Below are 15,220 nucleotides of genomic sequence, written 5' to 3'. Positions count from 1 at the left end.
TTGATTAGCTCCATAAAATCCAATTTTCATGTATAACAACTTGAACTGGGTCTTAACACCTGAACAACATTTAGGGATGAAGAGCACTGACTTGCTTGAACATAAAAAGTAATCAATCATTTTCTCATTCTTAATGCGAAACAATAGCACACGTGCAACACCTTATAAGCTCAAGTGGTGGTCAAGAATTTTTTGAACCATTGAACAGAATCCTTGGGATATCTCTTGAGCTTGTCATTGTAATCCACAAAATATAACCCAAACCTAGAAGTGAAACCTGCTGCCCACTCCCAATTATCCAAGAGTGACCATGCAAAATATCCTCTTACATTGCATCCATCTTCCCTGCATACATGAAAACAAGAAAAATAAGGCCTGGATAATATCTGAAGATTGAAAGGCCCATCTTAATTGTATTGAATCCGACCTGCTACAAAAACCAACTTCTGTGGTGAATATAATTAAGCATACTTACTTGATAGCGGCTACTAAGTTAGTGAGATAGTCATTATGATATTTGATCCTTTTCTCATCCTTGAGACAATCTTTGATAGATTTAAATGGGTCATTTGGATCATCCATCCCTGCAAAGTTCAGAAATAGACATACGCAATCAGCTTATGCCTAGTAAGGTTTTTTAATATATAACACATGTTTCACTTCATGGCTGTTACCATTTTCGGTGATTATAACAAGCGGATTCCCATATTTTTGCTTAATGTAGTTCATTAGGCTTCTAATCCCACGAGGTACAATGTACAACCATATTGATGATGCCTGTAATAGTTCAACGTTAAATTATATCTAGAAAGAAAAGCGTAATTAAAGACGCTGCAAACTTGTAAAGGTAGCAATCATTTTCCTAGGGCTTACCCTATCTCCTATTGGTTTAAGTCCTCTGAAAGCTGAAAAAAAAGAGAAAAATAATGCGTGTGGTAAGCTTCCAATAACATCCGTAGGAGCCATTTGGCTTCAGTTACAGGAATATTGTAATAAACGACAAAGTTGCTAAAACTTACGAAGAGTAATTGCACCGGAATCTGATAGGCTGTCGTTCAATAGATTGCCTATTATTCTTGTTGAATTTTTCTTCGCGTAAAAGGTGGTATAGTGATTTATCCCCACAAAATCATAAGATCCTTTAACAAGGGCAGCCTCAGTATTTGAAAATGTTGGTAATCTGTCTCCAACTCTATCCCTCATTGAACTTGGATAATCGCCAAAAACCAAAGGGTCCAAAAACCTGCAATGCGATCCTGTCATTAGTTTAAATTGCAGAATAGTCCTTAGAATGTACTATTCAGGCAAAATCACAGTGCCGCTCAAACTAAGGTGAATGAACTTCCTAGTTCCTATCACCCTAGCCATAGGCAATAGTAAGTCCAGCAGTGACACTGGACTGGGACAGAGCAGTACCGTGAAGTGGTTATCCTAGGTCTTATCAAAAAGTTTGTAGAACCCTCATCCATCCACCCACCCACCGGTGTTGCTTTTGGATACACACTTCTAGCTGGATGAGGGCTGGGTTCTATCAACCAGTATATTTTTTTGTGGCCAAAACCATATATATAGGAATTTGCTGCAGCAGAGAAGAAGCACTGATATACAAATCTAAGCACAAATTTGTGTCATGGTACACAGCTTTAGACATTGACTTATTGATTAGACCCATGAAAAATGTAGAACAGTTGATGAAAAGAAACAGGACACGCTAAGTTGTATTACCAGCCCAACTGAAAATCTTGAGCCCTTTGTGTTGCTTCAATGTCGTCCGTTGAGTTTGTTGATGGTTCGTACCAAATAACATCAAAAGATATGCCAAGGGATCCATTTTGTTTTGACTGCAAATAGGCAAACACATATATAACTCACTGGATGGTTAAAACTTCAATTGTGCAACATGGTTAAAAGTCATGGTTATATGATTTATATGTTTTTTCTCCTGTGCTGTCCAAACCGAAAGATAAAAATAAACTTACCTTGTATCTTTTCCGGTAAATGTCTACAGCTGCCGCATGAGAGAGGAGAACATTGTGCGCAACAATGTAGGGTTCGGTTGCCGAATTCCCAGCTCTACAGAAGAGATGGAGAAGGATGGAACACCGGCCTGGTGCTTGTAGGCCAACATCATAGCCTTGTATTGCAAATGTATGTGGTTCATTGAATGTTATCCAATGCTTCACCCTATCACCAAACTTTTGAAAGCACGTCTCTGCATAGATTGCATAGTCCTTTCTGCATAAATGAACGTCGCCATTCAATTGATAAAGTTTAATGTCGACTTCAACAAGTTTTTAATTTGGATGGATTTATTAAATATCGTGTAAATAATAAGATTACATGATTTGAGGGTCAAGCCATCCCTTGTACTTGTCTTCTAAGGCTTGAGGAAGATCCCAATGATAAAGTGTCACATAAGGTTCAATTCCTGCAGATTCAGTCCCTCAAGTTAACACCAATATTTAATAATGTGTGTCTCAGTAAGCAACCATTAACCAATTGCTTAATGACTATACATTTCTAAAATGATTTCTTCTTGTTACGAATGTTTTCAATGTTTTTTCCAGAATGATATCTTCTTTAGGGTTCTGTAGTTCACTGTACAACAGTAAAAGTTTGCTAGTACCATTGGCTAGTAAAGCATTGATGAAGTTATTGTAATGATCAATCCCTGCCTGGTTTATATTTCCACTTCCATCTGTAGAAGAAAAAACAATATTAACATTATGTAAGTTGTTTTTTTCATAAAATGAGCGTTCATTCATTCGAAAAAGAATAAAAACTAACTCCATCTTGATAATTCGTACTAGGGAATATCCGAGACCATGCAATTGAAAATCGGTAAGCATCCATTCCCATGTCTTTCATAAGTTGTATGTCGTCCTATATTTGAACAAATGAAAACAAAAAGTAAAACAACTTGTTACTCTAAAAACAAAGGTACTAATTATAATATGTCGTCTCACATACAGAGGTAAATAAGCTTACCAAGTAACGGTGATACTGGTCCACAGCAACATCACCATTGCTAAAATCAGCTACCTTACCTGAATGACGAAGGCTTAAAGTTACGGGAAAAAACAGAGAACGAATTGCAAATTTTAAAATGAAACAAGTTGATACTGTCTCAGTCCCATAGGCATTCTGTTCCCCCTCTTTCCAATTTTATGAGTTTGTTGTTGTGGGCCCTTGATAAGGGTCGGTGGGCTTAAGATTGGTCTTGGGCTATAAAGTTTTTGTAGACATTTCCAACGTAGACTTTTTGCTGTTCAGCAATACTATCAGCCTGGGCTATATATTTCGTGTTCTTGGCTAAGTTGAATGAAAAATTTGTTAATCTTTTGAGAAAAGACAAAACGAAGAAGGAAAGAACTATATTTTGATCCCTATACATTCTACTTTCCAATGATGAATTGTCGTCGAAGTATCAGGTTATATTTCTTTTCTTTTTTTTTTCCAGGCAAAATTCATTTTATCCAGGTTTAATGTCTTTACAATATTGTCTGTGTTGAGAATATCCGTGAAGTATCAGTTTATCAAGGGTATAAAAACACTTTCGTATTCTAATTTTAAAATAAATAAATAAAATAAATTTTAAACATATTTATTAGGTTTTTAATTTTAAATTACTATTTTTTTTATTAGGTGTACCCAAGACAAAACAAATTGTTTATTTAATATACATTGTAGGACTCTATACAAATTAAACCCTAGATACTCTACGTTCACTTGTAACTTAAAAAGAACGTGTTCATCGTATTCTTCTTTCAAAAGAAAAAAAGTGATATTGATTTATTTTTTTTAAATAACAAGTACAAAAAGACATGTTGTTATTATTATTATTTTTTAATCCTTTTGTTCTTATTAAAAATATTTTAAATTAATTTGAGAGATATTATTGGATTGAAACGGTTATTAGGATATGACAAAAACTTAAGTTAGTTATGGAATGCCAAAGTGTTTTTATGGGTGTGTCAAAGATCACCCTTTATCAATCTTAAGAAATAATTTAAAAACAATTAAAAACTCGGGATAGTGATAGCTTTACTCATCAATTAACCATGTGATGCAATTTATGCATGCGTTCCATTTGGATTGTGAGTCAATCTAACAAGAAAAAATGAACACTTGAAGGCTCTCAAAAAAAAAAAAAAAACTTACCAAACCGATGCGCGAAAGTGTCCCAGATAGTCATTCCTCTCCCATCCACTTTTACTGCACCTTCATACTGGATGAACAAAACAATCGAGTAAAATTATTGGAACTTAGAAGAACGTACAGCAAAAAAAATTGTCAATTATTTTGTTTTGCATAAAAAATGTTTTCAAAATTTCGCGATACATGAGCATGTGGTGATTCTTGGTAAAACCTTAACCTCTATTTTTTTCTTCGTTAAATAACTTTGACCTTTCTAGAACGTGCATCTCTCAATATCTCATGGGCAAAGTATTACAAAACCCCGATTTTAATTTAACACTTGTCGAGTCATACTTTCTTGGCATTCCGACGAAAATATTTGATGTATAGTTTTTACCTTAAGTCAAACTATAGATATTTCATAAAACAGTTTTTGGGACAATTTTTGGATCAAAAAATATTTTTTTAAATAGAAACCAAACTACATTTATTTTTTCAAATATACTGTACTAATAAAAGTTTTAACAATAAATAAATACCCATCTAAAATAATTTTCTTGTTTTGTTTGTAATGAAAATAATTCTGATGTGAGTCAATATCTCATGGGCAAAGTATTACAAATGCCATTTTTTTCAACAATGTCATAATACTTTCTTGCATTGGACGAAAAAATGTCTACATATAGGAAATAAATTTTGACACGACAATTTTAACATTTTGTGCTGTATAGCCCTAGTCATAGTTTGCGATTCCGAACTGAAATCCGTATATCTAAAATGGGTACCCATCTAAAATAATTTTCTTGTTTTGTTTGTAATGAAAATAATTCTGATGTGAGTCCGAGCGAGATGGCTACAGATGCCATCCTTTTCAGCAATGCATAATATATGTGTGGATAAAAAAAAAACTACATATAGGAAATAAATTGACACGGTGTTTTAACATTTTGTGCTGTATAGCCCTAGTACCATCCTACCATCCGACAACATAACATAACTTTAAACGGGATCATAAGTTTGCTTGCTTAATTTTGGCTATGGTTATTGTTCTATATATTTTTTTTTCTCAGTAAACAAAAATTTGTATTGATGAAAGGTGGTTGTGGGGAATATATGAAGAGTTACTTACAATCTACGCACACAGCAGTAGCAGTATAAGAACTTAACAAAACCTATAATAAATATGTTATGGAACCTCCATTTGGTTATCCATGGGGGTTTACACTTACCTTATAAACTTGTAATCAACAATCTATTTATTTTGGCTGTTTTTTTCACTTACCAACCTCCCCGTCCATGTGATCATGTATGATGAAACTATGTACCTTGAATTCGCAACGTCTAACCTATAGGCTAATGCCAAATTATAAATCCGTGTATAAGGCATTAAGGCCATAGGAACTTTGTAAAAAGGCAATAGTATACGCAATTGTTGTCTTCATTTACGCTTCTAGCTAAGGTGATGCCCTTCTGAAAAATCTCTGTGTCCTATTGTGTCAGGCTCACAGAGAGATCTAACTTCAGCATCCGTGACTTATGCAAGTTCCAATGACAAGGCAAAACTAACATGCCTTTAGTTTGCCACGCCTTTACATGATATATTGTCTGTTACCACGTATGGAGATATAAGTATATAACAACTTAACTACCACATGAGCTATAGTTTTTTTTTTTAAAATGTGGATTTCTATCCGTTCGGTGTGAGCAGCAAACCAGGTACAAGAGTTGTGTTGGTAGTTTTTTTTTTTTCGATGAACAGAGTTGTGTTGGTACTTGGTAGTTAATAACCTGAAAGAGTTCCGGAAATGTATACGGATTTTTAGCTTATCCATAACAAACATAACTGCAAGTACTACATCACGAATAGAAAATTAAACAAGGTCTTATTTTGATCTAATCCCTCGATATTTCTTCAAAAATAAAGTTTTTAACATAGTTTGATTATGAAAACAAACACTGGCTTTCATATATCGAAATTCTTCTTATGAACAATAATTCCACAAAAGTGAGAAGTATATCAAAATAAGAGAGAAGCACCAACCTGATAAGACGCAGATGCAGTACCAAAAACAAATCCCTTTGGAAAACTTCCTCTATTAATCTGTGAAGTATTCTGAGAAGAACTTCTTCTAGTCTCAAAAACTAACAAAACAAAAACAAGAAGAAAGCATTTTCTGAACATCATATCTTCTCTGAAGGCCTACGTAACTTCTTGTGTTGAGAACAAAAAACTAATAATCAGAATTTATAGTGAGAAAGGAAAATGTGAAAGAAAGATATAGAGTGTGGTGGAAGAGGAGGCTGATAAATGCAACTATACAAGTTAGTCTCCTTTTTCACGTATTCATATATGACTTTGGAATTAGTGTTGTTTGAAGTTTTGGATTGGATTATTATTGGCTGTTCTTGTAATTTAGTTTTCCTGTTATCTAGTGTGTAAGTGTGTTTGGGTGGTTAATTTGAATTGTTGCTGTAACTCCTGTACGCCTGTAACATACCCCATTAGGCCATTACCCACCATCTACATTAGTTGGCCGACATTCCCCTCAATATTTTTCCTTCGTCCTAGTACATAATATATGTACTATATTATACAGACTCATAATATATTATGTTCATATTGTATACAGACGAGTTATTTGACTTATTTCACAGCAAAAATGTGATTATCGTGTTTAGTGTACGTGTTGATAAATCGTAGATCTCCCTGCTTCTTGGCTTATAATGATGAATGAGGATTTGCCTTCTCGCCTTGTAATGTGAAAGGAATTTAATTGTGAAAAGTCTATTGGCCACTTCAATGATCAACAAATGACGCCAATTCTGAACAATACATCCAGCTGTACAAACGCTGGAGTAAACAAGATGCATTATTCATCTTGTTTTTTTTTTGGTAAAGAACAAGATACATTGTTGGTGCAACCGTGCAAGTGTTCAACAGCTTCGAGTGATTTTGTATAGCACAGTACTACTATAGTACTATGCATATATTTTGGAATTAATTTGTTCCCTTAATTTGCTTTCTCATAAAGAAAAGTGGTATTACTTCAAAATAAAACGGGTGAATAGTTCAGTAGCTTATACTTTATAGTTTATTCAAGTTCGAATGAAGGAAAACCGGCAGGAAAAAACATAGTTTCTTTCTTTGAGCTCCATTTCTTACCATGAGTTTGAGTGAAATTATTTAACCCAATTATTTATGGTACTATTAGTATGCCATGCCATGGTACGTATTATTGAAATGAAAGCTTTAAGAAAAAATATCAATGCACATATATGGAATCAGTTAGATTAAGAACATTGTGTCACGAATTTCACTGCAGTGACTACTTTCCAGTTTCCATAATGCACTCAAATACTCAATGTGCCATAACAGGAATTTATGTAGGTATGTTCAACTGTTCAAGGGGGTCGTTGAGACTTTTATTTATTTATTATGTCAGATATATGGTTCTAGCATGATTTCTGGAAGCAATCTAATCACAGTTCACGCTCTTTTGAGTTTTGAGAAACCAGTGGTTTTTTTTGTTGGTGGGATCTCATCACCCGTCTATTAAAAAGGTAAATCTAGGGTGCGCAGAAAAGAGAAAGTGAAGATGAATCTAGGGTGCTCACACACAGAAGTGAGAGTGTATTTCAACAAAGAAATACTGATCCAAAAGCCCATACATCTCGACGCACTGAAGACATTCTTTTATTAAAATACAGGCTTTTTTATTTGATGATAGATTAGGAACATTTTTTTATTTATTTTTACAAAATGCCGTTCTTTTGTCTGTTAGGCAAAAATTGAAACTGACAGAAGTGGTGATTTCTAAGTTTTCTTTATCTTTAAATATTTCTTGAGCAAATTAATTTAAAGAGTTGTAATATGCGTCTCTAAAGATTATTTTTACAGAAATGCTATTGGCCAGAAGAATGATTATTATTTCTTAAGAGAAAAATTCCAATCTCATCATACAATTTTTATTTTAGAACATTTATTCTAAATAATCCATACAACTAAAATTGCTTTCCTTCGTAACTTTGGCCAAATTGCCAATTAGTGGGTGCAACGTTATCAGACTGCACCATCTTACCATCACTAGTAGTCACTTGGAACGATAAGGTTTGCCCTTGTAATGGTGTCCCATTCTGCCATTTCTGTCCATAATTCCTTGTCATTTTCATCCAACCAGTCGCAGAACCTTTTATTGATACCTCATGAACATCTCCAGCACCTCCAACGTTAAAAACTAATACAAGTAAGAAATCATGATTGCCATTTATTTCAAATTTAATTCCACCGGATTTTGCACATGGAACACGGCGATATTGAACTGGAATTTCCCCAGCCTTGTATTCGCCAATTTTCAGAAACATGGGTTGTGATAGGTCGAAATGTTTTTTAGGTACGTCACACCAGCCATCGCCCCCACCAGGGCAAAAGTTTGTAGCTGTCACCGTGATTGAACCTGGGTGGCACGACGGAGAGTTGTCACACTTGATCTCATAGCATGAACCACATGAACTGCCGTTATCGTATAGGGCTGAGCTCAATGCCGTGTTTGCTAAGCCGTAGCCTTGTTTGATTAGGTCGTCATAGCCACAAGCTCCCTCTGTGATGCACAAAAAGCGAACCAAAATTAAGATCGATTTAATTAAATTCAGAGCACTTAAGGAGTTAAGGTAATGGTGATTAGTTTGCTTTGGGACGGGGATCAGGGTTACCAGGCCTGAGTTGGGCTTATACAAGATATGCTTGATATGGACCTTTTTTGGTCTGAAGCCATTTCTCGAAATCAGAAATCGGACCCATAGGCCAGATTTGGCAGGGAATTACGTAGGGCTGGTCATCGAGTCGAGCTACTCGCGATAACTCGAGCTCGGCTCGCCGAAGGCTCAACTCAAACTCGTCCGCATAAAAATATGAGCCAAGCTTGAGCTTAATCTTAAGCTCATTCTAGATAGCGAGTAATTCGAGTTCGATCTCAAGTAGCTCGCGAACTATTAGAGTCAAGCTCGAGCTCGAGTAGCTCGTGAGCTACTCGTTTTATAAACCCATATCCAGTTCAATATTTTACGTCCTACAAGTCTACAAAAGCTATGACCCATACCCACTATCCAGTTGCCCAAGCCCAACACCCCAACATACTTAAAGTCATTATCCATCAACCATAACAATCAACAGCCACATCTAACAACCCAAAATTTTAAACCCTAACTCTCACACTCTCATCTTATATGCTATGCTCAAGGGAATATATTGACACTTTTTTTAATACACAGGTTTGTAATTACATTTTATGTTTTGTTTAGGTAAAACAACTATATGGATTTTGATTTGGGTGTGTGGTATTTGTAGAAATTTAGGTAAAAGCATGGTATTTGATTTGATTTGAAGTTGTGACCGATTGGTCGTCCTAAATTGTGATTGAGTTCATATTGAGAGCTTGTTTTTCTGTTGGTATTGACAATGAGATTCATCCTTCATGAAAAAGTTTTTTTAACATATTAGTTGATTGTTGAGGTATATAATTTTGGTTTTCAGTTTATCTTTATTTGAAAGTTACCAGTTTTTTATAAAACAACCCATTTTGCAGTAAGAACTTCGCAAATGCTCTTCAGAGAGTTGGAGCTAGAGCTGAACAAAGTACTTGTAGGTGCAAACACTAAAAGATCAATGTGCACATTCCGCATTTAAAGCAAGATTGTTGTTGTCTTTTTTCTTTTTTGTATTAAAATTCTTTTGGATTTTGGAATGTAATACTGTAATTGGAAGAAATCTACTAGCAATGCAATGGTATATGCAGGGTTATCTATTTTTTTGTTCCAGAGTAGACAAAATACACTTAAATTTGATGCTGCAATCTTGTTGACATTTTTTTTTTCGAGTTTAAGCTGAAATTCGAGTTCAAATGAGTATTAACTTGAGTTCGAACTCAAGCTCGTAGTGTAAAACGAGACGAGTCGAGTTGAGCTCGAGTTCTTCAAACAATTGAGCGAGTCGAGTTGGAGCCCAATATTAAACTCGAAATCAAGTTCGAGTCGAGCTCGAGCAGGCTCGCTAAAGGTGCGAGTCGAGCTTGAGCATGTCAATACTCAACTCAAGTAGCTCGATGACCAGCCCTAGAATTATGGCTCTAGGCATGCGCGGGTGGGAATTATGGTTCTAGGACATAAAACGTAGAAAAAGACGGTTTTGCCTTTTTAAGTGTTTTAATTTTTTTTAAATAAATAAATAAAAACATAATTAGCCAATCAGACTTGATCATTTGGGATCCACTAAAATTAAGATAAATGTGGACATTCTCAATAACTATTCTACCACATCCAATTAAATAACCACTCTATCACATCTACATTCAAAAACAACTATGTAAAATTTAAATTAATGGGAAAATGCAAATTTGTATAAGTAAAACAATTATGTAAATATAATTTAAACAAATTCAAACAAAAGTATATATATAATATTTAGCATACAACTTTAGAGCATCTCTAGGTGGTGGAGGCATCAAGCGTTATGTTTGAGGCTAGATTTGAAGCAAACAACCGCAAACAATGACCAATTTTAGGTGATATAAACAAATCTAGTTAATAGTGGCCAATTTGTTTATTTAACTTTTTTTTTGTTAAAAGTGGGTCCAAACTAGTCTTTAATTATAATTATTAAAATTCTCTTTAACCTCAAAAAGTGGTGATAGTTTTTTAAGAAAAACCCCACGCGACATTCCCACTATTGCGCTAGGAAAAAAAAAACACGCGACATTAGAAATGACGCGCGACACTACCACTGTCACACCGTATCTATATCTGAAATTGCAAATTTGCCTCTACGGATGCGGCTAGACGACAGTTGATACCTCAACATTTGCCTCCACCTAGAGATAGTTTTTAGCGAAATTCCGAATGGTGAAGGCAAATATATATGCAGTTGATGCCTCCACCTAGAGATGCTCTTACATGTGTGTTATTCACATACATAGTGGTATTTACATGTGTGTTGTACATATAGATAATGGTGTGTGCATGTGTGGTATACACATGCATAGTGTTGTTTTCATGTGTGGTATTGTTCATGTATAATGGTGTGGTACTGTACACATGTATAATGGTGTTTGCATGTGTAAGTGTAATATATACACATGCAGTGAGTGTTTGTTGCACACATGCAGTGAGTGTTTGTTACACACATGCATAATGGTGTATGCATGTATATTGTACACGTGCATAATGGTGTGTGCATATATATTAGACTATTATTCCCTAGTCCCAACTTAAAAATATCATCGAGGATAATAATATTGAAATCGAAATAAATCACACAATTGATTCAAATAAGATTCAAGGATTTGAATATGAAATTCAATCGTTATTCAATTGATTGTTGAACCGATGTTGAATCAACCTAATTATTATTCAATTAACAATAACCTATAATTAAAAATTAAAGTGAAAAAAACATATTGCAAAGTGAGAAGAGTGTTTGTCATGAGAGAATAAGATGTTTTATCATATCTTAAATCATTAATCACACCACACAAATCACTTAGCACAAAGATTGAAACAATTTGATCTCCAAAAAATTGACAACTTTTTAGTTGAATTTTTTTTTTGCTAGATGGAAAAGAAGGTAAATGATTTCTCATATCTAAATTACTAATCACTACATATAAATCAACTAGCTCAAATATGACCAGAAACAACTAGATCTTAAAAAAATTTACAAGTTTTTAGTTGGAGTATTTTATTGTTAGATGTAGAAGAAGATAGATGATTTCTCATATCTTAAATCATTAACCCCAATACACAAATCAACTAGCTTAAAAATGGAAACAACTATATCTCAAAAATATTTACAAGTTTCTAGTTAGTTTTTTTTTTTTTTTTTTTTTTTTTTTTTTTTTTTTTTTTTTTAAGATGGAGAAGAAAATCATAATTGGTATTAAACAAAAATAACTTGCTGACGTTAGCCCAAAAATATTCTAAAATCGAAATTATTGGTCATCCGATACTGTAACCGAAATTACTAGTCCATATATGTCTATGGACGTAATTTTGTGTTATGGAAATATGTAGGTGACTAGGATGAATATTATATACTCCCATTTCAAACATTTTTTCATTTCATCTTTGATGACATTTTAACTTATTGTGATGAGAGGTGAAAGCACTCAAACAATTAAACTAATAGAGTGAGCTTCAATTCTAGATATTCCCATATGGTGCCGATTAAGTAATATGATATAGCTAAGTTATCACGGGCGGCCCTAAGCACAGGCATCCATTTGGCCCCCCAAAATGTGACTCAAAATTAGGGCCCCATCCACAATAAAAAAAACTATACTATGACTATTCATGCTCATGTCAAGCATGTTGTACTTTTAGTCCCGTTAGTTTCTTGAATGTTGTAAAATACAAGGTCTCTCATTCGACTCGGCTAAATCATATTTTTCATGTAAAATTTGCAAAATCAACTAATTAATTTTTTCATAGGGGACCTCACTTGTGAAGTTTGCTTTAGGCCCCCACAGCCTCAAGGCTGCCATTGTAAAGTTATGCATAAGTGAGGAAGTTCAGCGAAAAAAAAAAAAAAAATGCATAGGTGATGAGGAAACAAATATTGCCTCTTCACCTCATCTCTGACTGTTTTAATTAAAAATCATTGCTCAACTTCCGCAATAGTTTTTTAATAATTTTGTATGTGACTCTTTTTGGTCACTTTTTGTATGACAGTTTTGCCACTATAAAAATTTCCCAATACAATAAGCTATATAAGAAATGGCAATTAAATTTGAGATGTGGGTAAAAATGTAAATGAGTCGAGTGAGTTGTCAACATCTGACTTTTTGTTTATGTTTTTTTAACAATTTTACCCTTATAAAAAAAAAATTAACTCCCCCAATAAAATGTATAAAAAATGTTAATTAAAATTAGGATAGGAGTAAACATATAAATGAGTCGAGTGAGCTGTCACATCCCACATTTTATATGGATTTGTTTTTACTATTTTGCCCATATTCTTTTCCTATATTGATAATTTTACCTCTCTCATGCTTTAAACAAGACAAACAATGTGCGTGCATGACGTTAGTGAAAATAAATCGTCCAATCAAGTTTACCAATTTAAATAGCAAATATTTTAGCCTTTATATAGTTGATCGATAACTTAATATGGATGCCATTTCTCCATTACGAGGAGAATAAATTGAATATATACTTACGCAGGGTTTTTTCTCCTCCAGGACCACCATAAGATGTAGCTGTTGCTGGTTCCCACCCAGCCTGTGAAAATGCGATGACAAGAATTGATGCCATGTTTACAACAAAAATATAAACTTTAGTATCCATTTTATTTTGTTGGTATTGTCTCGAAAGCTCAAAATACATGGTATTCAACTATATATAAGAATCATTAACTTGTCAACAAATCTTATTTGATAGAGATTATATGAAATATTGTAAGATTGCATATTATTCTCTAACATAACTTATAAGATTGTGTATTAATGAGAGCGTAATTTATATAAAATTGACTCTATAACATTAATTTCATATGGATCATATATAATATATATATGATGTTAAGATTGCATATTGGTGAAAGAGTCATTATATAAAATTAACCATTTAACACTAATTTCATTTGAATAAAATACTCTTCATTACTATACCAAATAAAATAAAGGAAACAAAAGAAAAGAAAAAATATTATGGGCTTGATTGCACTGCAATGCCCAAGTTTCCACTATGGCATATAATCATTTGGGCTCTAATTCTAATGGAAACTCCCTACATCTATCTTCTAGTTACAAGTAACAAAAAACATGGTCTATTAGATACTCCTTTAGTTAATATATATATACATCTTTCAATTCGGTATGGGACTATGCATGCTTCAACAGACTAAAACTTCTTTCGAATATTTTTGGAAGAGCGAAGTGTTGTAGTTTCACACAATCTTGTATGGATTGTCATATAATATAGTATTTTTTTTTTTAGGGTCCTTGTTTATATTTGTAAGATGTAGGTGTGAGAAAAAAATAATATGACAATGCAACCACTGGTAATTACATGTATGATCGATCAGTCAAGCCTCATGTCATATTTTAGTATTTCTTCTCCATCAATATTCATATGACAAATCAGGAAAATTCGCGTTATTTTGGTTTTGGTCTTTCCAATAATATCATATTTGAGCTTAATTTGATAAGCAAAATACCATTTATTAGGTTTTGGTCCTCGACCGAGTTTTTTTTTAGGTAATACCAATATATATATATATATATATATATATAAAGGTACCTAAATATTAAATAACATAAGTTCTTCCTGCAAAAGTCGTAATAACCAAGTGGGTGCTTCCATCTCCCAAAAACAGTCTCTAAAATGATAAGCACTGATCACTAATAGATGTGCAACCTTATTACACCCTCCACCGAGTTGATCTACCGTCTATTGGCTGCTGTATTTTTCTAATTACCCAATCTACCTTTATGTGTGCAAAATCAAAATAAAAGTATACTCCTAGCATAAATACTCTCCTTCAGCATTTGGTCACATTCAACAATTGAAACTGTGGGCTTTAATTTTTTTCGTCATTGGGTACATGGGCCTCCAGTACTTCTTACAGTCTCACACCATTGCATCTCGTACTAACACTTTAACACTGTCATGTGTTTCCTATTCTTTTTCTGCGCACTTAATATTGGGCTCAGTTGTGGAATTCCCTGCCCAGTAAGGCTGTAAAGGCCAAGGGTTAGGAAGGGAACGGGGCCATGCTTAGAGCCTTAGAGGACGACATCATAGACTTGGACGGCAAAGTGTACAGTGTATCGTGCATATGAGTATCAGTTCAAACTCAACTGCGTTGATTACGGGCTTCACGAAATCCATCAGCAGATTTGTTGTTAGTATTGCCAACAGGGATGCTAACGTTGATTACATATTTTTTTGTTAAAGCAGGCACCGAGTTTCTTGTCTTGTATCATACTCTTTTAGCTTTTTAGATCATATACTCATGTATCTACGAGTAACAACGTTGTATAGTGTAGATGTTGGTTATTTTGGTACTACGACTTGATGATTTGTTGGATAGAAA

General features: G+C 33.9%; 2 protein-coding genes and 1 long non-coding RNA gene across 4 annotated transcripts; 1 reads left to right on the top strand and 2 right to left on the bottom strand.

The window, feature by feature from the left end:
• Positions 1-4: 4 nt before the first annotated feature.
• Positions 5-6,698, bottom strand: BGLU40 (beta glucosidase 40). 2 transcript variants are annotated; one of them, XM_086590974.1, is made up of 13 exons: positions 6,179-6,698; positions 4,162-4,228; positions 2,989-3,047; positions 2,808-2,883; positions 2,627-2,698; positions 2,341-2,428; positions 1,980-2,235; positions 1,726-1,841; positions 1,020-1,243; positions 874-905; positions 675-777; positions 476-584; positions 5-345 (listed from the first exon to the last, which is right to left on the bottom strand). In XM_086590974.1, the coding sequence occupies exons 1-13, from the start codon at positions 6,320-6,322 to the stop codon at positions 171-173; spliced, it is 1,521 nt and encodes a 506-aa protein (XP_086447100.1). In that variant the 5' UTR covers positions 6,323-6,698; the 3' UTR covers positions 5-170. The 2 variants fall into 2 exon arrangements, with proteins under 2 accessions (XP_086447100.1, XP_086447108.1); XM_086590982.1 differs by lacking the exon at positions 6,179-6,698 and adding an exon at positions 4,376-4,462.
• Positions 6,699-8,047: 1,349 nt separating this feature from the next.
• LOC147522100 (expansin-A4-like) lies at positions 8,048-9,281 on the bottom strand. The gene is made up of 2 exons (XM_086567167.1): positions 9,272-9,281; positions 8,048-8,852 (listed from the first exon to the last, which is right to left on the bottom strand). The coding sequence occupies exons 1-2, from the start codon at positions 9,279-9,281 to the stop codon at positions 8,140-8,142; spliced, it is 723 nt and encodes a 240-aa protein (XP_086423293.1). The 3' UTR covers positions 8,048-8,139.
• A 16-nt stretch (positions 9,282-9,297) lies between these two features.
• Positions 9,298-9,942, top strand: LOC147522099 (uncharacterized). The gene is made up of 2 exons (XR_015212193.1): positions 9,298-9,405; positions 9,720-9,942. It is a non-coding gene; the product is annotated as an uncharacterized LOC147522099 (long non-coding RNA).
• The last annotated feature ends 5,278 nt before the right edge of the window (positions 9,943-15,220 follow it).

Source organism: Coptis chinensis, chromosome 1 (assembly GCF_015680905.1).
Source record: "Coptis chinensis isolate HL-2020 chromosome 1, ASM1568090v1, whole genome shotgun sequence".
Classification (NCBI taxonomy): Eukaryota; Viridiplantae; Streptophyta; class Magnoliopsida; order Ranunculales; family Ranunculaceae; genus Coptis; species Coptis chinensis.
The sequence above is the reverse complement of the archived record's forward strand: the minus strand, read 5'-3'. Positions and strand labels throughout refer to the sequence as shown.